The sequence below is a fragment of the Leucopleurus acutus genome (assembly GCF_964270905.1).
Source record: "Leucopleurus acutus genome assembly, chromosome: 3".
In the NCBI taxonomy this organism is placed as follows: domain Eukaryota; kingdom Metazoa; phylum Chordata; class Mammalia; order Artiodactyla; family Delphinidae; genus Leucopleurus; species Leucopleurus acutus.
The window spans coordinates 56816104-56840469 of record NC_139145.1 but is presented as its reverse complement, the minus strand read 5'-3'; the positions used below and the strand labels follow the sequence as shown (position 1 = coordinate 56840469).

Genomic DNA, 24366 nt, shown 5'->3' with positions numbered 1-24366 from the left:
ATCTGCGGGGTCCCCACTGCTGGGAGCTCCTTGCTGTGCCCCAGTGGTTCTCCTTTCCTCTGGGAGTACTCTGTCTGTCTGCATTTTCTTTTTAGGTGATCTGTCTTTTCTCTCTGGCTCCTCATAATATCTTCTTTTTTGTGTTCTTTTGGTATTCTACATTTCATTATGACAGTCCTTTCTCTGATTTTTTTTCTTTTTTTCCCCAATCTGTTGTGCTTAGGCATTTTGGCCTTTCTGGATTTGAGGATTGGTGTCTTTCAGTAACTTTGGAAAATTCTCACCAACTATCATGTTGAATATTGCCCCCCTCCCCATTCCTTCTATTATTCAGTATCTCCTTCTGGAGATATTTAAATATTTTTTAACAAAAATATTTATATGTTTCATTTCTTTGAATCTCTGGACTCTGCTCTGGATAATTTCTTTTGTTCTGTCTTTAGTTTATATAATTTTTCGGCTGTGTCTAATCTGTTGATAAAGTAGTCCTCTGTAAGTCTTCCAACCCTGGCCCTCTTCTCTGTGGCAAATTTTTGTGCATCCTGTTGGGTTTGCATATGTGCGGGCATTACAGTGTAGAGGCTAAGAGCACTGGCCCTGAGGTTGGACTGCCCGGGTCAGTGACGTCACGCTGTTGTCATTACTGTTAGCTACTCCCCCGTGCTGTCCCCTTGCTCTCTGCCATTTCCAGTTTTTCTTCCTGGCTTTCTTTCTCTTAGACCACAATGCAGGAGTTGATCAGCATCTCTGTACTTCCCTGTATCAAGGCAAAAAAAGCCAAGGCTTTTTTTTTTTTTTTTCAGTACGCAGGCCTCTCACTGTTGTGGCCTCTCCCGTTGTGGAGCACAGGCTCCGGATGCGCAGGCTCAGCGGCCATGGCTCACGGGCCCAGCCGCTTCATGGCATGTGAGATCTTCCGGACCGGGGCACGAACCCGTGTCCCCTGCATCGGCAGGCGAACTCTCAACCACTGTGCCACCAGGGAAGCCCTAGCCAAGGCTCTTTTAATGTGTCTTGTTAGCGGTAGAGTTGACTTATAAATAATCTCAGGAAAGCAGATATGTGAAAATATCAAAACACAGAGAAATTACAGAGTTAGAAGGAGTATTAAAAATCTCTGTTAATAGGAGTTCCTTACTATTCATGAAATGGAAATAGAGTTAGGTCTGCCTTTCTTGGGTCAAGTCATAGTCCTTTTCTAACTCCTAGTCCTTCTAGAAATCAGATTCACTGAGTCATTCTCTCACACAGTCTTTATTTTGGGACCATTTATCTTGTGCTTTCCTAAAGCTGGAGTGAAGAACTCTCTTGTATTTTCTCTACTCCTTTCTTACCACGCTTGAAAGGGAAGGGCAGAGACGAATTATGGTGTGTGTTTGGGACTCCTTAGACTTCAGTGGGATAATAGGAAACACCTCACTGAGTTGTTAAGAGGTTTATATACATTAGTGTATATAAACTTCTTGGGACTGAGCCTGACACGTAATAGAGGCTGCCATATTAGGAGCTTGATATTATATGAAATAATTTTTCTAGTAATAATTACTTATATTTAGATTTTGTTTTATATTTTTCTAAAACATTGTCCTTGATCATCCTATTTTATCCATTTTTCCTACTTTAAAAAAGAGGAAATTGGGGGTTAGAGAGAGAGAATGATTTCTAAGGATGTATGTGGAAAGAGTTACTTTGAACCAGTGCTCAAACCCTGATTCTGGAGCCTACATCTCCTGATTCTGAGGTTCATCATCATAATAAAAGAGAATAATACTGTATATGTGTAAAATAATAGTTTTCCATGATGCCACTCTCTTTCCTCATCGTCAGGGTGAGGAAATGTGAAGACTGGCTGTCCAGCGGTGATGTCTTCTCAGTTTATACAGGAGAATCATGTGACGTCATTGTATGTGTGCTTGTACAAAGCTCTCCTAGGAGCTGGCGGCAGACTTAACGTAGAATATAGGGTGTTTTCTTTTCCTAACACGCTCTTTGTCCACCCTGTCTCTCCTTCCCTGTCCCTTTCATTTGGATCATTTTCCTTTGAAAGTACCTGCTTTTCTCTTAGCTTCAGTCCAGGAGATGTGAGCGGATTTTCTGCATCCTCTTGGAGACAAGGCCTGTGTGTGGTGAAAGACAGTTCCCCGCGTTCTATCCTGTGAGATGAGGGTGCTCTCTTTGGGAGCCCTAGAGCAGCCCAGAGCTGACCCCGTCCCTTTCCTGGTTTGAAACCCTTCATATGTTCCCACTGCTCACAGTATACAGACCACAGTCTGCATGATCTGGTCCCTGCTTCCCTCAAGCCCTTTCTCAGCCCAGTTTCCCTCTTGCACGGGGATTCCGGACGCACTGGCTTCCCTTCAGTTCCCCAGGGCTCCATGGACCCCCACCACAGGGCCTTTCCACCTGCTGTTCTCCACCCCTGATCTGTGCTCCTGGTTTTATCTCCTGTAGATCCTTCGGGTCTCAGCCCAAGAAAGCCTTTGCTGACCTTCCTGCTGAGGTCACATCCCCTTAATGTAGGTGTTTGTAGCACAGCATGCCTCTTTTTTTTTTTTTTTTTTTTTTACATCTTTATTGGAGTATAATTGCTTTACAATGGTGTGTTAGTTTCTGCTTTTTAACAAAGTGAATCAGTTATACATATACATATGTTCCCATATCTCTTCCCTCTTGTGTCTCCCTCCCTCCCACCCTCCCTATCCCACCCCTCTAGGTGGTCACAAAGCACTGAGCTGATCTCCCTGTGCTGTGCGGCTGCTTCCCATGCCTCTTTTATTGTAGTGTTTGTTACGGTTGTAACTCTTCACTTATTTGTTTAAGTGATTGTTATCTCCATCCCCTGTTTTTTTAACCACGAGTACTTGAACAGATCATCTTTATAGATTCTGCCTCATATGGAATGGTCGTCTTGGGAACAGCGTCTTATCTTCTTCTTATTTCTGCTTATATTTGACAATCTTTTATAGTTCCCCTGTTTTCTCCTATTTCTCAGGGACACCTCCCCCTAAGCTTTCAAAGTGAGAGGTAGTCCAACGCCATTAAATCAGAAATAGAGTTAGACGTTAACATGGTCAGAAGTTCATATGTTTGGGCATTTCCAGTCATACATTTACGTGTTGCAGAAGGAGCAATTCTCAATCTGAGAAATTAATCTTAGCCATTCAGTAAAAGACAATAGGTGTAAGACTTGTGAATATAAACTATCTCTTCCTAGGTCTTCTGTGTTTTGTGTGCTGTTCTGATATTAGTGGGTGGTTAAGTTTTACCATACGCAGTCACATTTCCTATTATTCAACAAACTAGGCAAGTTTGCTAATTTCCCCCCTAGTTTAGGAAAACAGATTGGCAGATATAGGAGAAAAAGGAACCCTAAAAAATTCCTACGTGACAGGAAGAGAAGAAATCAGGGGCAGAAACCTCTATGTTTTTAGACAATAAATTAGTCTTGTGAGATAAAACTGTTGCATTCCACTTGTACAATGGAATACTACCCAGCAATAAAAAGAAATAAGCCCTTTTTTTGTACCATGGATTTTAAAAATTACCTTTATTGTTTTAATGTTTAATTTTTATTTTTTTATTGATGTATAGTTGATTTACAATATTACCTAAGTTTCAGGTGTAAAACATACTGATTCACAATTTTTAAAAGTTATACTCCATTTATAGTTATTATAAAATATTGGCTATGTTCCCTGTGCTGTACAATATATCCTTTTAGTTTATTTATTTTATACATAGTAGTTTGTACCTCTTAATCCCTATCCCTATCTTGCCCCTCCATCCTTCCTTATCCCCACTGATAACCACTAGTTTGTTTTCTGTGTCTGTGAGTCTATTTCTTTTTTTTTTTTTTGCGGTATGCGGGCCTCTCACCGCTGCGGCCTCTCCCGCTGCGGAGCACAGGCTCTGGACGCGCAGGCCCAGCGGCCATGGCCCACGGGCCCAGCCGCTCCGCGGCATGTGGGATCCTCCCGGACCGGGGCACGAACCCGTGTCCCCTGCATCGGCAGGCGGACTCCCAACCACTGTGCCACCAGGGAAGCCCCTATTTCTTTTTTGTTCTATTCACATTTGTTTTATTTTTTAGATTCTACAGTGATATTATACAGTATTTGTTTTTCTCTGTCTGACTTATTTCACTAAGCACAATACCGTCCAAGTCCATCCATGTTGTTGCAAATGGCAAAGTTGCTTTTTTAATGGCTGAGTAGCATTCCAGTGTGTGTGTGTGTGTGTGTGTGTGTGTGTGTATATACACCACTACTTTTTTTTTTAACATCTTTATTGGAGTATAATTGCTTTACAATGGTGTGTTAGTTTCTGCTTTATAACGAAGTGAATCAGCTATACGTATACATATATCCCCATATCCCCTCCCTCTTGTGTCTTCCTCCCACCCTCCCTATTCCACCCCTCTAGGTGGTCACAAAGCACCGAGCTGATCTCCCTGTGCTATGCGGCTGCTTCCCTCTAGCTATCTATCTTACATTTGGTAGTGTATATATGTCCATGCCCCTCTCTCACTTTGTCCCAGCTTACCCTTCTGCCTCCCGTGTCCTCAAGTCCATTCTCTACATGTGTCTTTATTCCTATCCTGCCCCTAGGTTCTTCAGAACCTTTTTTTTTTAGATTCCATATATATATGTTAGCATACGGTATTTGTTTTTCTCTTTCTGACTTACTTCACTCTGTATGACAGACTCTAGGTCCATCCACCTCACTACACATAACTCAATTTTGTTTCTCTTTATGGCTGAGTAATATTCCATTGTATATATGTGCCACATCTTCTTTATCCATTCATCTGTCGATGGACACTTAGGTTGCTTCCATGTCCTGGCTCTTGTAAACAGAGCTGCAGTGAACATTGTACACCACTACTTCCTTATCCATTCATCTGTTGATGGACACTTAGCTTGCTTTCATATCTTGGCAATTGTAAATAATGCTGTGAACATTGGGGTTCATGTATCTTTTTTTTTTTTTTTTTTTTGGCGCGGTATGCGGGCCTCTCACTGTTGTGGCCTCTCCCGTTGCGGAGCACAGGCTCTGGACGCGCAGGCTCAGCGGCCATGGCTCACGGGCCCAGCCGCTCCGTGGCATGTGGGATCTTCCCAGACCGGGGCACAAACCCGTGTCCCCTGCATCGGCAGGCGGACTCTCAACCACTGCGCCACCAGGGAAGCCCCATGTATCTTTTTGAATTAATGTTTTGTTTTCTTTGGATATATACTTAGGGGTGTAATTGCTGGATCGTATGATAATTCTATTTTTAGTTTTTTGAGGAACCTCCACACAGTTTTATGTAGTGGCTGAACCAATTTACATTCCCACCAACAGTGTACAAGGGTTCCCTTTTCTCTACATCCTCACTAACATTTGTTATTTGTGGTCTTTTTGATGACAGCCATTCTGACAGGAGTGGGGTGATATCTCATTGTGGTTTGATTTGTGTTTCTCTGATGTTGAGTGATGTTGAGCGTCTTTTCATGCGCCTGTTGGCCATCTGCGTTTCCTCTTTGGAAAAATGTCTATTCAGGTCTTCTGCCCATTTTTTAATTGAGGTGTTTGCTTTTTTGTTGTTGAGTTGCATGAGCTGTTTTTATATTTTGGATATTAACCCCTTATTGGTCATATCATTTGCAAAAAGAAATAAACTTGATTTGTACGACATGAGTGAATCGCAAACGAATTATGCTGAGTGAAAAAAGTCAGACGTAAAAGAGCATTCCATTTGTATAAAGTTACAGAATATGCAAACTAATTTGTGATGACAGAGAACAGAGTCAGTGTTTACCTGGGAATGGACTGGGTGGAGGGATGATGGATTACAAAGGGACTTACCAGGAAACTTTTGGCGCTGATGGAAATGTTCACTACCTTGATTGTGGTGATGATTTCACAGATGTATACAGATGTCAAGACTCATAAGTTGTATGCTTGAACATGTGCAATATATTATAAATTTAAAAATTATACTTCAGTAAAGCTGTTAAAACATATTTATTGCACACCTACTCTGTTCCTGAGCCTGTTTGGCCGCTGGTGACACAAGGGTAAGCAAAAACAAATACAGTACAGTATGCCCTCAAGGAGCTTAGAGCCTAATGAGGAAAGAGACATTATTTGAATCATCACTTACAGCAACAGCAAATCTTACCTGTGATCAGTGCTGTGAGGGCAGGAGGGGTACATGGTGCTATATGAACATGTCTGGGGGTGTTTGACCCAGTCCAGAAATGTTTCCCTGAGAAGTGACCATTGAACCAAGGTCATAGAAATCCAGAGTTGGAAGGAGACCTCAAGGTAATCTTGTTTCAACTCTTATCAAACCTATAAATTAAACCTATTTAAGCCAATATCAACAAGAATTTAACCTAGCATGGGTTGATGCTGTACCATCGTGATCTGTTAGTACTCAAGACATTGGGCTCTAAGTATTAAACATGGCTTACAGATTTTATTTGCATGAGGCTGTGGTCTGAGAAGGTTTATGACCAACCTTCCACCTCCTGTGGTCCTGAACACTCAGGTTTGAGAAGATGAAATGATCACTTCTGTTTATGTGGCACGTTTGTCCTGGAGAGGAGCATGGCCTGAGTTCTGGCCTCATCTTGATAGTCTGTGTGTTCCCAACAGGGAGAAGATGAATCAGTGACCCTCAAATCCTGCACACGGCGGAAAACAGACTCTATTGAGAAGCGGTTTTGCTTTGACGTGGAAGCAGTAGACAGGTGAGTAGTTGTCACACTTTTTCTCAGGAACAAACATTGCCGAATTTGGATTTCTTTTCCATTCATTCAAAATTTTCTGTTTTTTTCCCCCTCTTTCCCTTCTCCATATAGACCTCAGGCCAGTTACTGATTTGCAAGAATCAGTATAGCCTCCCCATCCTATAGATTCAGCCCTGAACCCCTGATTGGTTGGTTTAATTTTAATGTCAGGGATTCCCTTCTTGGGAATGTGTATTATGTCTCAGGAGGATGAATATATATTTAAAGAAAACTGTTTAGCATGACTGTTTCAGTTCTTTAAGATTTTTTACTTAAAAATTTTTATGTAATGATTCAAAAGGAGTTAGGTAAAGGAAAAAGTGGAAGAAGTTCTATCAATTAAAGAAAAAGCTTTTATGAGAGAGTAGCATTGACATGTATACACTACCAAATATAAAATAGATAACTAGTGGGAAGCAGCCGCATAGCACAGGGAGATCAGCTCGGTGCTTTGTGACCACCTAGAGTGGTGGGATGGGGAGGGTGGGAGGGAGGGAGGGAGACGCAAGAGGGAGGGGATATGGGGATGTATGTATACATATAGCTGATTCACTTTGTTATACAGCAGAAACTAACGCAACATTGTAAAGCAATTATACTCCAATGAAGATGTTCAAAAAAAATTTTTTTTTAGTTACAGTATTTCGCCTACCACTGTGTGTGTGCATCCAGGAAAGAAAGCAAACCGCTTTCGATATCAGTCTTAGGAGAGGGAGCTCTGTGTTGTGTTCCTCAAGATTTACAGTCTCATTAAGTTGTACCATTTCATGGTGTTAAGCTAGTTTGACAGCATTCCAGTTCTTTGAGACACTTTACTTGGCAACAGGTTAATTCTTTGAATGAAAGCCATGAGTTAAGCTTATTTGAGCTGTCTATTCAAGATCAGCAGTGCTAGCACAAAGATCCTTAAATCTCATCATGATTGTCCTATAATGCTGTTAACTTATCCCCTTTATTTTTTATTTGTTTTAAAAAAGCTACACCACTTTGTCAAGCCAGTATCTACCCTGTCTGGGACGTTTACCTGTGGCCACTTTACGGCAGCTCTAGAGGATCTGGAGCGCGAGTACCACCTGGCGTGGGCTGCTCCATGTGCTGCCAGGTTTGAAATGCCTTCTTGAGGCATGGTGTGTCCCTGTGTTGTGGCCCCTGAGGCTGCTAGAGCGCCCGTGGAGAGAGCATGCCTGTTTAGCCTAAATCAGACGTTCATGGAAACCAACCGTGTCTCATGAGCAGTCTAGTTATTACAGCTTTGGCTCTCAAGTCAGGCAACCCGGATCTAAATTTTGACTTTGCTGCTTAGTAGCCATGTGACTTTGGGAAAATCACTTAATCTTGCAGGGTCTTGATTTCTTTCTCTGGAAAATGAAGATGGTTATAGTACCTGGTTCCTAGCATTGTCAGGATTCAAGAAGAGAAGGCATATAAAACACTTGACAGACTGGCAAATAGTAAAAGCGCAACAGTTAGCCTTTATTATCTGTTAATTAGCATGTCCTGCATGTTTGCCTGACTTGATATTTCAAGAGCTAGACTGTAAATGCAGAGAAATCAGTATCATTTGTAAAGAAAAGAGAGTACCCCAATCGTTCACCATGTGTGGGTTGTGAGAGGGGAAGGGAGTGGAGAAGGGCTGTATGGTGGGGTAGGTGGAATTGGGGTAGCAAAGGGGGATTGCAAAAAGTGTGCCTCAAACGAAGATGATGCTTGACTTGAAACAGATCCTGAGTCAGAATGCCTTAAGCCCTTGTAGGCATCTCCTCTATTCTAAGCATGGAATTTACTGGAGTTCATATTGTTGGAATCCATGAAAGATGGATTAGCAGGTGTACTTGTGTGGAAATGGAGCCAGTTGTTTGATGCTGGTCAGCTGAATAGTTCCCAGAGATGATCACGTGTTTGCAGGACTGCCCTGGGTGAGGGCAGTGCCCTGCATTGCAGCTCTTGTTAGATTTGGAAATGAGGTCAATGATTCTTTCTGAAGCTGACTTGTTTTCTTCTTCAGAAGTCTCCCAGAAGTTGCCGAGAGTTGCTTTTTAGGCAATTAAAACTCACCATGGTTCCTCCATCTCATTTCCACCCTTCCCAACACTTCCTACCGCCTTCCCCCTGTATTAGGCCCAGAAAAGCTTTGCACGTCCCAATTATAAGCTGAGAGCAAATGTGTCACATTCAGCATACTGAGTGGGTTTGGGAAGTCGATTTCTTCTAGGTCATCATCTCTGGTTCCCTTGGCATGAAGTGGAGGGGCATGCAGTTGTGGAGCAGAATGAGGCTGCTACATCTCCTCCTAATAAGCAGGAGGGGAGTAGATAGTACTGTTGTATTGTTTGTAGTTTTGATGTTCTGTGTATTGTGATGCTTTCTGCCTGGGGAGAGCCTGCCCCCTTTCGGGCCGGCCAGTTCTTAGAGTCAGCCGAGGGCTCAGCGTGGTGAGCGCCATTGATGTGTGGACTTCCGGTCCAGAGCCACAGCACCTCTACTGGCTCCAACAGCCCAGGAGGCAATATTCCTCTACCAGACACCTAGGGACCACTCCCACAGCCTATTAGCACCTGAGAAATTATTCAGACCAGCCACTCCTAAACGGTTTACCTATCCCTGCCTTGCCTTTGCTCCAGAAACTCTTAACAAAGGTCGTGGTCTAGGCTCTCCCCTCCGACCACTTCTGCCTCCTGGATGGTGTTGGCGCTTTCCCATGTGGCCCTGTGTGGTGTGCCAAGTGTCCTGTTTCTAACACCTGTGAATATAAGAAACTTGGTTTGCCTGAGCCCCTTCTGTGTCTCCTTTTGTGGTCACACCTGACTGGCCATCACCCAAAATAACACAGAACATCAATGAAACCCCTTCTCTCCATTTTCTATATAGATTGTCGTCTTTGGTCTCAAAGGTTAGGGTACTGTTGGCAGTATTTTCTTTAGTATCTTTCTGCATTTTCCCCCCACATCCAGGAAGGGACTGAGGTGAGAGGGAAAAGGCATTTCCACACACTCAGGAGAGGCCTTCCTGGGAACTCTGCCCGGAGTCCTGTTCTCTGGAAAACTCCTACACCTTGCCTTTTCACTAGCGTACTTCAGCAAGGAGGGGATGTGCTGCTAGCTGTCGTGCTGTCTTTTCAACCTTCCACAGACTTCTCAGCTTCTACCTGCTGAGCTGGGTAGACAGAGGGGCAAAATGCAAAGTTTAGCACCTAGGAAATGTGAAAGTAAAAGAGGGAATGGTTATATTTAATAGCATGAGGTTTTAGAGTGTTCCCAGAGTATGTTAGCCTGTAGCATGGATAATCATTATGTAGTATCTATTAGTGTTTTATTCTATCAAAATATTAATACATGCTAAAGTGTGGATTATCTGACTTAGAATATGTGATGATGTGTGGTTTTAAGGTTGAATACTTTTATCCTTCAGGCTCAGTGATGATGTTTCACGTTGCTCTGTAGCAGAAGCTGTAGCCTTTAGGAAGTGATGTTCCAGGAGGTCGGGGTTGCAAGCTGATGACATCAGTGTCTCTTACTGTGTGGTGAGAACCACTCACTCTCAGCATCCACAGGGGTGCTTGTTAGAACTATAGCTATAGGCCCCAGACCTATATAATCTGACTTTATGCAAGAGAGACCCTGAAATCCACTTTTTGAATAAGCTCTTCTGTTACCCTCTATTCTTAGTTAGAATTGGTACATTAAACAGCAGGCATATCACAGTACAGTTTTCTCAGAGCACATGAAAGCATTTTCCTTATTAGAAACATAAGAAGCAACAGTAAAACAAAAATGAAAAAACCCTCAGGCTTCTTTACTAAGGAGCTGAATTCTTAGCCTTGTGGAGGAGAATATAGCTAGTAGTAAAGGTGATCACCAGCCTCTGTTACAGGTTACCAGGAGAAAAGCAACAGCTATAACCACAGTAAAACCCACTTTTTTAGTTAACTATGGAGGTGGGGTGAGGGGACCAGCAGTAAGGGAGCACTTTCTGGAAGCTGAACACTGTTCATGTATTTCATGTAATTCACATGTAATCCTCACTACAGCCCCAGGTGGCTTGTGCTCCAAGTGTCTCATGGTACTGAGGAGGAATCTACAGTTTAGAGGGTGAGTCTTACCCACGTTTCAGGTGGGATTGGAACCGAGGGTCGTAGGACCTCATTGTAGGGCACTTTGCTGCCTCAAAACTCAGGGTTTTTAGAAACATTTCGAGTGATAAGCCCAGTGCTATCTGTACTTGGATTTCAGGGCCACCACTGACAGTCACCTTGCTGACTGAAACCTGAGGAGGGCTTTCTCACTCTAATCATTGGCATTTGGTGCGTAAACTAATGGTGGGTGAACTAAAGCAGCTCACTTGCTTCTGTTCCCATATTTCCTGCCCTGTACCCTTCAGAGAGCCCTTGCGTGACTAACAGTTTAAAGAGGCACTGCAGAGAGAGCACAGGCCAAGCACAGGGCACATGGTTCCATAAATGCTATGTATTTTTTGTACACCTCTTCTTTTACCTTTTATTCTTAAGGTGACACTCATTTCTGTTTATCTCAGGAGACTAGCATAAGTAAGAAGTCAAAGCAATAGTGCCATTTATCAGTTGATTGTTTTCATTGTATCCCAACGCGTTGCCGTCAATTTGTTAATCCTCAAATCCTGCTGGAAAGGGGTTAATCTCTGACATTTCCGTCCTCTAGGAAGAACTGTTGTGACTCTTACCCATGAATGAGCTAGAAATCAAATTAAGGGTTAATCCAGCGCTCAGGGATTTAGATTTATAGTTCTTGAACTTCTTGTGTCAAAGATCCTCTTTAATACCGTGGATACATTTCAGAACGTTACTTTTAATTCTTACATCTAAGTTCTCTTACAACTTTAACATCACAAAACTAGACCTGTACTCCCTTCTCTGTATCCTCCATCCTTCCATATTGACTTCCACATAATTATATAACTCTACGTAATTACATCGCATCTATCCCTTTTCTCTAGTGTCTGCCTTTTTTTTTTTTTTCCTTTTTCACAGTACTAGTTTTGGGGGAGGTTCAGACCTAAGAAGATGCTGAAGACCCCTGGACTTTTCTGAGCAAATGTCGCACAGGCTCATATTAGCTCTTCCTGCCTTTGGCTTTCTTTGAAGAGAATTTTATTGTTTGCAACACTGAAAAGTGAAAGTTAGTAGACATTCTTGTGACTTCAGTTCCAAACTGAAAAATTGCTTAGACCGAGGTACCATGTCCATCAAATCAATGTGATGCCTCTTTGAATTTCCCTTCTGGTTTTGTTTTTCAATTCATTTTCAGGACTCTGGCATTTAGAATCTTACGTGGCTTTAAATGAGCATGTGTGGGTTGTAGTAGTTGTGGGCGTTGCTACAGCATTCTCCAAAGAAGAATATTTTCTTATTTTCCTAGAAGATATTTGTTATGGCTTGAGTCGTGTACCTCCCAGATTCATACGTGGAAATTCTAATCTTCACTCTCTGACAACGAAAATTATTTGGAGATAGGGTCTTTGCAGAGGTAGTTAAGTTAGAATGAGGTGATTAGGGTGGGCCCTAATCCAGTATGACTAGTGTCCTTATAAAATGGGGTAATTCTGACACAGAGCCAGACAGGTACACAGGGAGAATGCCATGTGACCATGAAGGCAGAGATCAGGGTGATGTGTCTTCAAGCCAAAGAATGCCAGAGATTGCTAGCAGACCACCAGAAGCTAGGAGAAAGGGATGGAAAAGATTCTCCTTTCCATACTTCAAAAGGAACCCATCTGCTGACACCTTGTGCTCGAACTTCTAGCTTGAGACCTGTGAGATAATAAACTTGTGTTGTTTATGCCACTCAGTTTGTGGGTCTTTTTATAGCAGTCCTAGCAAACCAATATAGTATTGAATAAGAGGGCCTTTCTCACTGAAACAGCCATAAAAGGGGCCCCCGACAGCCTTTTAGATGGATGGCCCACACACACTCCTTTCACGTAAATTATCTTCCATATTCTGGATACTCTTACGGCAGCCTAAGCTTTCATTAGCTTTTTAAAAAGTCATCCTTTCTTATCCCTTAATAAAGAAGCATTCTTTGGTGCCTTTGTATTACCTTACCATAGAACCAAACATTTGAAAGTTTATATGTTATATTGGTTAATGGACTAAAGAATAGATTTATCATTTTTTCTTTAAAGTGTGTTAACTCTTTTTGAGGGAGCTTAGTGTAAAATTCCTGGGTAAAAATGGGACTTCATCTAAAAGCAGCTGTTAGGGGTAGTGGTGTGTCATACTTGCCAATGTCTGTCTTCAGTCACTTTGAACAATTAACTCCACCGTGCAGTAACTTATGGAAATGAATGAGCAAATGTAGGGGAAATATTTGTTTAAGCTAAAGAATCATGGTGGTAGTCATCTCCCAGCATCTCTGCATTTGTTTATCTTTAAGAGATGTCTCACAGATGTATGTGACACATGTGTATTTTCTCCCAGATGTCTTCCAGGAGGGACCACTAAACCATGTGGAAAATAATAGAAACAAAAGGCTTCTTTTTGATGCACTGAATCAATGTAGTCTCTTGAGAGGTGGTGTTTATGCTTGGGGAAAGGAAATAATTAGAATGCTTTATGTTTTCCAGGACTAGCTGACCCCAACAGAAGTCCATACATTTCAAGACGTTATGTAGGGTGTTGAGTGCCCCATTCCCACCCTTGGTACTCTCCAGAGGTGGGCAGCAAAGGACAACTTATTAGGATGACAGGGGTACTGGGTGCTACTGGTGTCACGGGGAGCAAGATAAGCACAGTCCTTGCCTTCATGGATCTTACCGTTGATTGTAGAATGGGCAGACACATACACATACATTCGTGCAACGGAAGGTATAAGTACTAGTATGTTGAGTGTTCCAGCAAACTTGGAGGACCAGAATGCTGTAGGGAAGATGTAACACACAGAAGGACTTCACCCTTCTACTCTTACAGAGAATGATGGCATGACTAGAATGCCCTGAATTTTCATTCCCTCTCTCCTCCCCTCCCTTCCTCATTTATTAACCATAACTACATACTGGAGACTCTACTGACCGTGGAGATATAAAGTTTAATGAAGCATTATGAATCTAATGGACTTTCCTTCTTAAAAGTCATCTGATTTTTCGTGCAAACCAAATCCAAAGTCCTCCTTCTGTGAGCTTTCCACGAATAGGTAAAGAGAGACAGCTTTCTTCTGAACCAGTCCCAGCCTGGCGTGTCATACCCACTGTCAACTGTATCCTCGCATCCCACCGTGTACTGTGTATTTGCACAGTGTACGAGCTTTTCTTTGTATTGGTTGGCTGCTTGTTTAATTAGGTATGTTTTATATAACTCTGTTCAATTCTAAATATCTGTCTCAGGTAATTTGCTCCCAGAAGCCGAATAACGTCATTTTATCCAGTTTTTAATCCAGTACTGTGTGCGTGTGGTTGTTCAATTTTGTTTTTTACGGTAATGCAATTTTTGAGTTAGATTATTTTGTTCTTTCCTTCGGGACTTTGGTGAAGTACTGTGTAAGAGACTACAGGAGCTGAATCATGTTAGTTGATATTTAAACTAAAATTTGAGCGAGTACACACACAAACTGCATTTCTGTATAGGTAAGACAAAAAAAAACAAAACAGGAAAGTGGGAGATTGGTAAGAATAGTGGCGGCTAGAAAAATTAATGGAAAATCTGAGTAATCTACCCCAACCCTCCAATGAGTCACCACTCTTATTTCAAGACCATTTTTATAGAAGGCTGCATGATGCTGGTAAAAGATCGAGGCAGCCCTAAGTTTGAGTTTGAGATCTGCTTCTTTACTAGCTGTGTGAGTCTGGGCTGGTGGTTTCACCACATCTGTAAGGTGGGGCTAATCATACCTACCTTGCAGGATTATTTTGAAGGTGGAATGCTGTAATATGCTTCCCTGATGGTAGTTCTCTGTTAGAAGAGGTTGTTTCTTTGAAGTTTTTTGCTCTACCCTAAAACCCGGGACTTCCTTGTTCTTAATGGTGAGCCATAGCTTTGGAGGGTATTTCTTTGAGCCCGTTCGTTTCATTTTGATGGCGTGCCTTTTTCCTATAGTGCCATGACTCTTCAAGTCATCAGTAAGCTGTGGGTGAATACAGGTGCTTTAAGTGTATATCCGCAAAGGGGCTGCCAGGGGAAGAATCTGTTTTCAAGTTATATATGCGATAACCCGTTATTTATCTACATTTCCTATACAAGATAAAAGGTTTAAGCCCCTCCTTCCAATTTATGGTGTCAAAAGGAAACCGTACTAATTTTAAGTTAAAATAATACTCTGTTAGTTTGGTATGTGGTGTGTATGCATGTATTTGTTTGTGTGTCTTCGTGAGATTGTGTGAGTGTTAAGACTGTGTTTTCCAAAAAGAATCATCTTATGTAACAGACTTTGTTTCAGTGCTCAGCCTCTAGGTGGCAGTTTTGTATATGTATTAGTGACTATTAGCTGGTCCCGTTGAAAATTAGCCGTCCTTTATACATTGACATTTCGTAGTCAGTGGTGCGTGCGTGTGTGTGTGTGTGTGTGTGTGTGTGTGTGTGTGTGTGTGTGTTTCTGTGGCAGAAATCATCATGTGAATATTACCTCTTAAAGGAAGGGTATTCTAAGTGACTCATTCTTTCTCTAGAAATTCCTTCCTCCCACCCTTTTGTGATACATCATTTCATACCCAGTTTCCTGCAGAAGCAAGCATGCTCAGTTAATGTAACTTCTGTTTAAACATTACATTTAACCTTGCTTTCTGAGCTCAAGTGTCGGGCTCTTTGCTTCAGGGACAGCTTATTTGAGGATAATGAAAACAGATGAGTGATTGGGACGGTCCAGTGTGTGTGCTGAGAACCAGCCAGTCCTGCTTTTCCCTCTTGGTGTGGCCTGTCTTTATCTTTTGCAACAGATGAATCCATTTTTCCTGGTTTCAAACTTCCCCTCCCCTCCCCTTCTCACCCCTTGTTTGAAATAATATTTGATTTTGCCTTCCTGCTGGTTGGTTAGAGTGCTGGTCTCAGTGCCATTGACATTTTGGAGAGGAAATGGCTTTTTCCTTCCTCAGAGGGTGTTCTCCTGCTCTGACTTCCATGATTTGGGTGGACGGGGGGGGGGGGGGCGGAATATTGTACTTTCTGAATTGCTTCTTGGCTGTTCTGTAAAATGAGCTAGCTAAGAAGTTCTTAGAATCTTTAGAATTCATGTATTTTTTAAATTACTGGGTTTTTTCCCTTTTAAAAAGTTAAATGAGAAAGTATTTGCTGATGGATTCTGGTTTAAATAAGAGTGAGATGTGTTCGTTAATGGACGGTGGTGTGAAGTAAGGCAACCTTATTTATATTACTTCTGTTACTTATTTCTATTCTTATTACTGTTTCTATTCTTTAGCCTGCATAGTGAAATTTGGAGTTTTACTGATGGAGTATACCAGTTTATTTGCCAATTTCTAAATATAAAATGAATTTATTTTTTAAAAATTGAAACAAAAATTTTGCTATCACGTAAGTCCAAAGAAAGGAGATGGTTCAACCAGCAAACTCCACTTACCTGCATGTCTGATCATCATGAGATAGAATACTAACAAAGAAAAATTGATAAATGACCTAGAAGATTTCTTGAATTAGAGTATTTTTCAGTTTGTTATCAAAATAACAAGTGTTTGCATTTCCCCTGAGTGTTACTCATCCTGGCAGTTCATAATGCTTTCTCCTGGTGCTGGGCGTTGAAATCTGCTTACTCCTATGTCCTCAGTGCCCATGGCATGCACATCACTGGCACTCAGTATGTTTCATTTAAGACTGTGTAACTTAATGTGCCAAAGATGTCTTTGTCTGGGCTTCCTGTTTCATGACTTCAGTCTCCTTTAAAATAAAAGTATAGGAAATTATCTGATGTGATTGGCAGTATTACTCTTCAGACTATTATCATTGCTATGGTCCTAATTATTTTAGGACCTTTCCTCCCAGGATGTCACTGCTGTAGGTTATAATAGGTTATGGTTCATTCATTCATTAGGATCAGATCCTTTCTAAATAATTGATTAGAAGCCTGCTTCTGAAAACTTCTTAAGGGGTGTGTGTGTGTGTGTGTGTGTGTGTGTGTGTGTGTGTGTGTGTGTGAGAGTGTGTGTGTGTATGTGTGTTTGGGGTGGGGGGCGGGGGAGAGGAAGTCCCTTCCTCCCTCTCCCCTTTTCTTCCTCCAGAGACAGAGAGAATGAAAGAGAGAAGTGCCTTCTTTCCCCTCCCTCCCTCCTTCCTCCTAAGGAACTGGTCACCCTGGATCCCCAGGGCACAGACTCTGCCTGCACAAGGGGGCAGTACAGTGTTGTGCTTAAAGTATGGGCCTTGCTATAGAGTCAGGCAGACTGGGTTCAAGTTGAGGCTTTCTTGCTATCTAGCAGTGCAAGATTGTGCAAGTCATTTGTGAGTCTCAATTTTTAAAAGAAGTATAATGATAGTACTGCTTCATTGCAAGGAACAAATGATAATGCAAGCGAAGTCCTTAGCCTGGTGCTTGGCCCATAATAAACACTCAGTAAACCTTAGCTGCAGTTGGTGGGCCACTGGTTTGCAACGTCTGGTTTCCCTCTCACGTTCTATTTCTCTCACCTGTACCCCACCCACGTTGCCATGCCATATGTATTCTTCTCATGTGCAAGGATATGTAATGCACAAGCATCGTCAATGGTTGATTATCTCAGAGCATGCATAGTTCTGCAGATTCATAAGTTTTTGTCTCCAGATAATAGATGAATGTTGCCCTCCTGTGATGACACTGGATCCGCAGTATTGGAAAAAATGGGGAAGTATCCCAGGGTCCTCCTTCATTGATGAACTGGGAAGGCTTCTGCTAAGTTGGACTGTGAGGTGCATCAAGAATACAGACATGCATCATTGTTGGTCCCGGTGCATGAGATGATGTTATAACATGTGGTGATGGCCTGGGGTGGAGCTCAGGTAGGGAGAGGCAGAGAAGGACGAACACAGACCCCAGAAATCGCAGGCTGGTGGTCCACAGACATGTTTGGTTTGGCTTGAGTTGTTTAAGGCAACATTTTAAAATGGGAAAAATCTGTAAATATTGATTGTGACTTCCCATGTGCCAGTTGTTTATACGGCTGAATGGCGGATGCCTCCTTTGGGTGGGGTGTGTGCTCTTCACTTTGCTGCAGTCTCCACCATGCCCTGTTGTCCCCCATCATGATGACAGGGGACAGCTGCCACTTTGCCTTGCATTTGCACTGTTGTTTTTCTCATAGAGGGGAAACCCCCTTTGTTCCTATGACTGTATCAGAAAGCAAAAGTGCAGAAGAATAACAGGCTGCATGTTTTAAGGAAAATGAGGCCGAGCCTATTTTCCTTGGGGCAGGGAAGAATCTTACCCAGTTTCACTCATTTTGCTTACTTGCCTGGTCACTATAGATGTCTGACTCTGTAATTTCATACCCGCACGGAAGAGATGTCATTCTCCGGGATTATTCTGTGTTGGCCATATCTTTGTGTAAATGAAGATATGCCATATGTTTGTGTAAATGAAGATCTACTGAAACCTTGAACACTTAAAATTGCCAAGAAACGGCTAGGGACCAGTTTTCCAAGTAGCACTTTAAAAGCAAAGGACCACTTCCTTTGGCGCTTGCATATCTCTTTTCACCTGTGGATGGCAGTCCATTCTCCAGACCTTCATTGTTTCCCTCTGTCTTCCTATCTAAACATAGTGAGGTAGGTTTCATGTACAGGCTGTGAGTACATGTGTTTCTGTGGATGCCACAGTCCTTCTTTTACTCTGAACTTGACCCTTAAATGTGCCATAGTGTGGATAGAAGCTGGGGAATGAACTCTTGCCAGCAGAAGATTTATAGTCTTATGAATGAGTAAACCCAAGATCTTTGGAGGTCGATTTAGAAAGAACAGTACTGTTAGATTCTGAGTGTGTTTGTTTCAGCGGGGTGGAGTGAGTTAGTAATAGCATTTCCTGGTCCAGTAGGAAGTGGGTGAATTGCCAAGCCACTGAGATCACCACTATTGACTCAGATTCAGGAATAAGATTAGAGTAGGGAGGTTGTCGAGTAAGCCTGGAATCAGGGCTGGTTGTGATTCTGCTTGCTCCTGGCTGATGAGAAGGCTGTGAGCTGACATCAGTAGTCCCAGGTTCCTGGATGTGCCGATAAACTATGTATTGCTTTATGAGGGCCCTTTGTGGAGGCCAGAGTTGGAAGGAGATGGGGCGGTGGGTAGCAGTTTGCCCTGTGATAAGTGAATAACTATTTTCTGCATCGCCTGTGTAGTGTGAGAGGTGAGGTGCTTAGAGAAAGTTGCAGATCCTTGTTCATGCTTCTCACGCTGATCCAGATATAGCACTAACCAAGGACATATTCAGAGTGAACAGGAGGTGCTGTATTTGATGTAGAATTGTAGGATTGAGCCACAGGAAGGATTGTAAGTCATTTGTTCTTTCTCTCATCTGGTGGGTAGTGGGAGCACCCTGGCAGATTTTCTAGAATTTGCTGAAGGCTCCTTCTTTGTCCTTAGCAGTTATCGGACATTAATTCCAAAAGGGGGAAGTAGGCCACTGTGATGCTTTATTCAGGAGGAAAAAGGAAATGGCTGTGATGTCAGAACCTGTATGTCCGTCTTTGGCCTGGCTTGCTTTCTGGTAGAGGTGTGATTTTTCAGTGCTGTGTGACGGTGTTTTGGCGGTGGGGTCATGCGTATCAGAAGCACCGTGGCTCATTTCTTTTCCTTTTTAACCTGCTCTTCTCCCTCCATAATTTTGACTTGCCGTCCATTCCTTCCACTGACCTGCCGCTCATTTGCCCCTGTGATAACAGCTGATTTTTGGAGCATTTACTGTGTGTCTGACACTTTGAAATGCCTTACACATATTTCACTTAACCTTCACAACAACCCCATAAGGTAGGCACTCATTATCTGCCTTTTAAAGAATAGCATAGAGTAGTTCAATTACTTGTCTGCTAGGGAACACTAGAGTCAGGATAACTACTGAGTTTAGATGAGAAGTAGTATATCTTGGGTTTTTTTAAACTTTTTTTTTTTACTGAGGTGTAATCAGAGTGAAATGCATAAATCTTAAGTCTATGTCTTAATGACATTACACACACAGACACAGACACACACAGACGCACACACCCCTGCGTGACCACCCAGGTCAAGTTGTAGAACATTTCTGTTACCCTAGAAGGTCTCCTTGGGCTGCTTCCCACTCACGGCCCCTACTCCTTCCCCAAGACAAAATCACTGTTCTGACTTCAGTCACCACAGATGACTTTTGTGAGTATTTGAACATCATATAAATGGAATCACATCGTTGGTAGTCTTTTATGTCTGGCTTCTTTCCCTCATTATTATTATTATTTTTTGTTTGTTTGTTTTGTGGTACTCGGGCCTCTCACTGTTGTGGCCTCTCCCGTTGCAGAGCACAGGCTCCGGGCATGCAGGCTCAGCAGCCATGGCTCACGGGCCCAGCTGCTCCGCGGCATGTGGGATCTTCCCGGACCGGGGCACAAACCCGCGTCCCCTGCATTGGCAGGCGGACTCTCAACCACTGCGCCACCAGGGAAGCCCTCTTTCCCTCATTATTAAGTCTATGAGATTCATCCATGTTGTTGCAGTAGTTGGTTCTTTTTTGTTGTTGTTTTGTTGTTCCATTGTTTAAATATACAACAGTTTATTCTTTTATGAATGGGTATTTGGCTTTTTGTTGTTGCAAAATTTGGCCATTATGAATAAAACTGAGTATTCTTGAATGTGTCTTTTGGTGGACGTATGCGCTCATTTCTCTAGGGGATACATCTAGAGGTAGAATTACTAGATCAGAAGGCAGGTGTCCATTTAGTTTTAGTAGATATTTCCAACGTGGTTTTATCACTCTACTCTCTCACTAGCAATGTATGAGAGTTCCAGCAACTCTGCATTCTTGCCAGTACTTGCTATTGGTGGTCTTTTGAATGCTCTCCATTCAGAAGGGTGTTTGTTTTATTTCATTGTGGTTTCAATTGCATTTTCCTGATGAGTCATCATGTTCACCCTGTTTCTTATGCTTGTGACCACTGGTGTGTCCTCTTTTATGAAATGCCTATTCAAGTCTTTTGTCCATTTTATTAATTGGGTCGTTCATTTTTCTCCTATTTATTTGTTGGCATTCTTTGCATATTCTGGATATTCATCTCATTGGAGATAAAAATCACAAACATCTTCTCTTACTCTCTTAATAGTACCTTTCGATGACTGGAAGTTCTTTATTTTGGTGAAGTCCAATTTATCCTTATTTTTTGTGATTAGTGCTTTTTGTGTTCTTTTACAAAACTCATTGCCTTTCCATCTCTTGGGTATTTAGAGGCAGAAAAAAATGTGAAGAACCACTGGCCATTATTGGATTCCTGTTTTTGGATTGGCTGTTTGCCTACAGTGGTGTTCTGAGCCCTCATATTTAGGAAGCACTTTAGGTTTCACAGAGCTCTTTATCATTCACCCTCATTTGATCCCAGGCAGGAGCTCACTAAAGGCCTTGCAGGAGCGTCTAGTCCCTTTTGATGGCAAGGGACGTGGGTGGTCAACACGAGCTCTCTGGGGGCCGCAGTATCTCCAACATTTCCCGTGGCTTTGTGCTTGAGGGCAAAGCATTAGACTGCTTGGTTCAGATCCTGGCTCTGTAACTGTGGACAAGGTACTTAACCTGTTTGAGCCTTGATCTTCTCATCTGCTAAATGGGATAATGAGAGTATACCTCCCTCATGATGTAGTTGTGAAGATGAAATGAATTAATTAATAGGTAATGCTTAGCACACTATCTGGCACACAGTGCTGGGTTATTATTCCTGTAGTTGTTCTTTTATTATATTGTTTGATAGGGTCACAATTGTTTTTTTTAAATTGAAGTATAGTTGACTTAAAATATTAGTTTCAGGTATACAACATAGTGATTTGATATTTTTATAGACTACACACCATACAAAGTTATAAAATATTGACTGTATTCCCTGTGCTGTACGTTACATCCCTATGACTTATTTTGTGGTTTGTACCTCTTAATCCCCTTCACCTATTTTGTCCCCCCTCTCACTCTTCTCGCCTCTGGTACCCACTAGTTTGTTCTCTGTATCTGAGGGTCACAATTCTTTGCAGAGCTGGAAAGAGCTCTGGTCATTTACTCCATTTCTCTTTTATTGTGTCATATTTTCCTTTTCTCATTCCACGCTCCCACCTCGTGAGTTCTGTCTCTTTCCCTCTCTTTTTCTTTCCACTTTTGTTATGAAAAGCCAGATGCATTTCAGAAATGAACTAAATTGATACCTGAATGAAAGCATACTGTCTTACAGGGACTGACATGGAACGTGTAGGGCCATTGAGAGTTTTGTTTGTTTTCTTTTGTTTTGAGGGATGGTGGTTAGTAGGGGCATAGGGATGGTAAATATGGAAAGGAAGTTAACTGCTTGATTCCAAAATAAAGTTGACGCATTTACCTTGGTTCTAGGAATTACACACGTAAGAGATTTATGTAATAGTGGTTTAAGGTATAACAAAGGAAAAGAAATTTGAAGCTGAGTGTTTTCTAGATGCCTAGAAAGGATAGTACATACAGATCCAGATGTACATACACCAGGCTAAGAGAAAGTTTTCTGAACCTGGGGTGATAGGATTAGAATCAAGGGTGTCAAATCTACTTTAGTCAGCTCCCCACCACCCCCTCACACAATAAAAAAGGAGAACAAAACCACATGTGGAAAAGAGTGTATATTTTGATATTTCTTCTCGAAATGAAAACAAATCCTGTTGACTTTCCTGGTTGCTAAGGCCCAGTGGCCCACCCTTCACAGCCTCTGAGTTTGTCTGAACTTCCTCTTTGTGGCTCTGGGTGGAAATTTCACACTGTGTGCCATGAAGCTGATGTGACATCTGCGAGGTTCCTGAGACCTTGGTCTGCAAGGCAGCTCTTGTGGTCTCACTGTTGGCTGGTGAATACCTAGCAGGAAATGAACTGGAGACACGTTGGCATGTAGAGAGTAGCTATACCCCAGCGGGGAGAGGAGGGCGTCTTTGCTCTCCAGTGTGGGGGGAACAGGAAGGAAAAAGGGGGGCGTCTGGGTGGGCAGAGGGGCCTCAGGATCCCCTGGGGAGATGGTTAAAATCCAAGTTTGCAGGCCCAGCCCCGAAGTTCAGGTTCAGTGAGGTGGGGCTGGGCTGGGCACCTCTATGCTAAGGGCATGCATGATTCTGAAGCCAGGGGTCCAGGCACAACAACGTTTAGAGCAACACACAGAGGTCCAGGCCCAGGGACTAGAGTTCCACAGTGCACTGCAGCTTTGTAGACTTTTTATCTCAAAGCCGTTAAAGCTTTGTGTGTGGCTGGCTTTAAGGTGGAAAAGTAGAATCAGTCCACCCAGCCCCCGGCCGTAGGGCTGTGGCTGCCAGCAGTCTGCAGATACCCAGCGGGTCAGGCACACTGGGTGTGCTGATAGTGGTGGGAAATGGGCCCTTGGGCCTGAGAATGAGAATTTCTGAGAAGAAGAGGGAGTGTCCTGGCTGGTTCAGGGAGTCACTGTGTCTTCTGAGTCACTGTGTCTGGATGCCAGCATGCAGTGTGGCCTTCACGGGAGTGACTGCCCTCTCGGGAGTCAGCGTCCATCCCATCACCTGCCTCTCATCCACCCTCTTACCCCCCCTCCCCCCCACTGCTCCTCCCTCTCTGTCTCTCTGTCCCCTCCCCCCCCCCACCTCGTTCACCACCTCACGCACTCACACCCGCACCCCAGTGTCCCTCATCCCCGGCCCATCTCTACTTAACATGTTCACATCTTTGAAAACTTTTTTTCTTCAGGGATGTTGAGGGATGATGACTGAAAAGAAACAAATATGATATTTAAAATACATTCAACATAAGTATTAATAGATCTAGCCTATTCATTGGAACTATGGAAATAAGCCAGGAACAGTGACTATAGGTGGGTTGAATGAACAGGCTTTGGTGCTCGTGGGCCCAGGCTTGTGCTGCGCAGGGCATCGCGGAGCTCGTTTCTGTGTGTGTGTGTGTGTGTGTGTGTGTGTGTGTGTGTGTGTGTGTGTGTGTGTGTGTGTGTGTACACTCTTCTGTGATCCTGAGCAGTGCTGCAGTCTTAATTCTTGTTCAGGGGACTTCGGCCTTCCTTTTAGGCTTTCTCAAACTTTAAAGATGAGGATTTGAGTCACTAATTCTTAACTTTTTGTGGGTTGCAGTTTGAATTGTTTGTCCAGAAAAATACATACACATTTGGTGGGGGAGGGTGGTTTTTAGACTCTCTGGGACCCATCTGTGGACCCTAAGTCAAGAACTCCTGCATTAATGAGCATAGAGGGCTTGTAGCCCCTTCTCCCAAGTTCATGTTTGTGGCACACACCTCTTGTTGTGTGACATCTGTAAGGGGTACGCAATAAACACCATTTGATATTGTGTGCATGCTTTCTGAAGGGTTTGTGCTCAATGTGAAAGAACAAGCAGATTTCAAGGAGGGAGTGAAAAGAGCTAATGCATGTAAAGACCTTAGCATCTGCCATGGTAAAGATTCACTTAAAAATGCTGTATACATTTAGTATAATCATAATTAT

At 42.7% G+C, this 24366-nt stretch overlaps 1 protein-coding gene across 2 annotated transcripts in view; it reads left to right on the top strand.

Annotated features, from left to right (window-relative positions):
* ARHGAP26 (Rho GTPase activating protein 26) overlaps window positions 1–24366 on the top strand; it is a 479016-nt gene that overhangs the window by 147802 nt on the left and 306848 nt on the right. For both annotated transcript variants that reach the window (XM_082835995.1, XM_082835996.1), the window contains exon 10: window positions 6643–6737. In XM_082835995.1, coding sequence (XP_082692121.1) covers window positions 6643–6737 — 95 coding nt within the window. The remainder of the gene's footprint in view (window positions 1–6642; window positions 6738–24366) is intronic.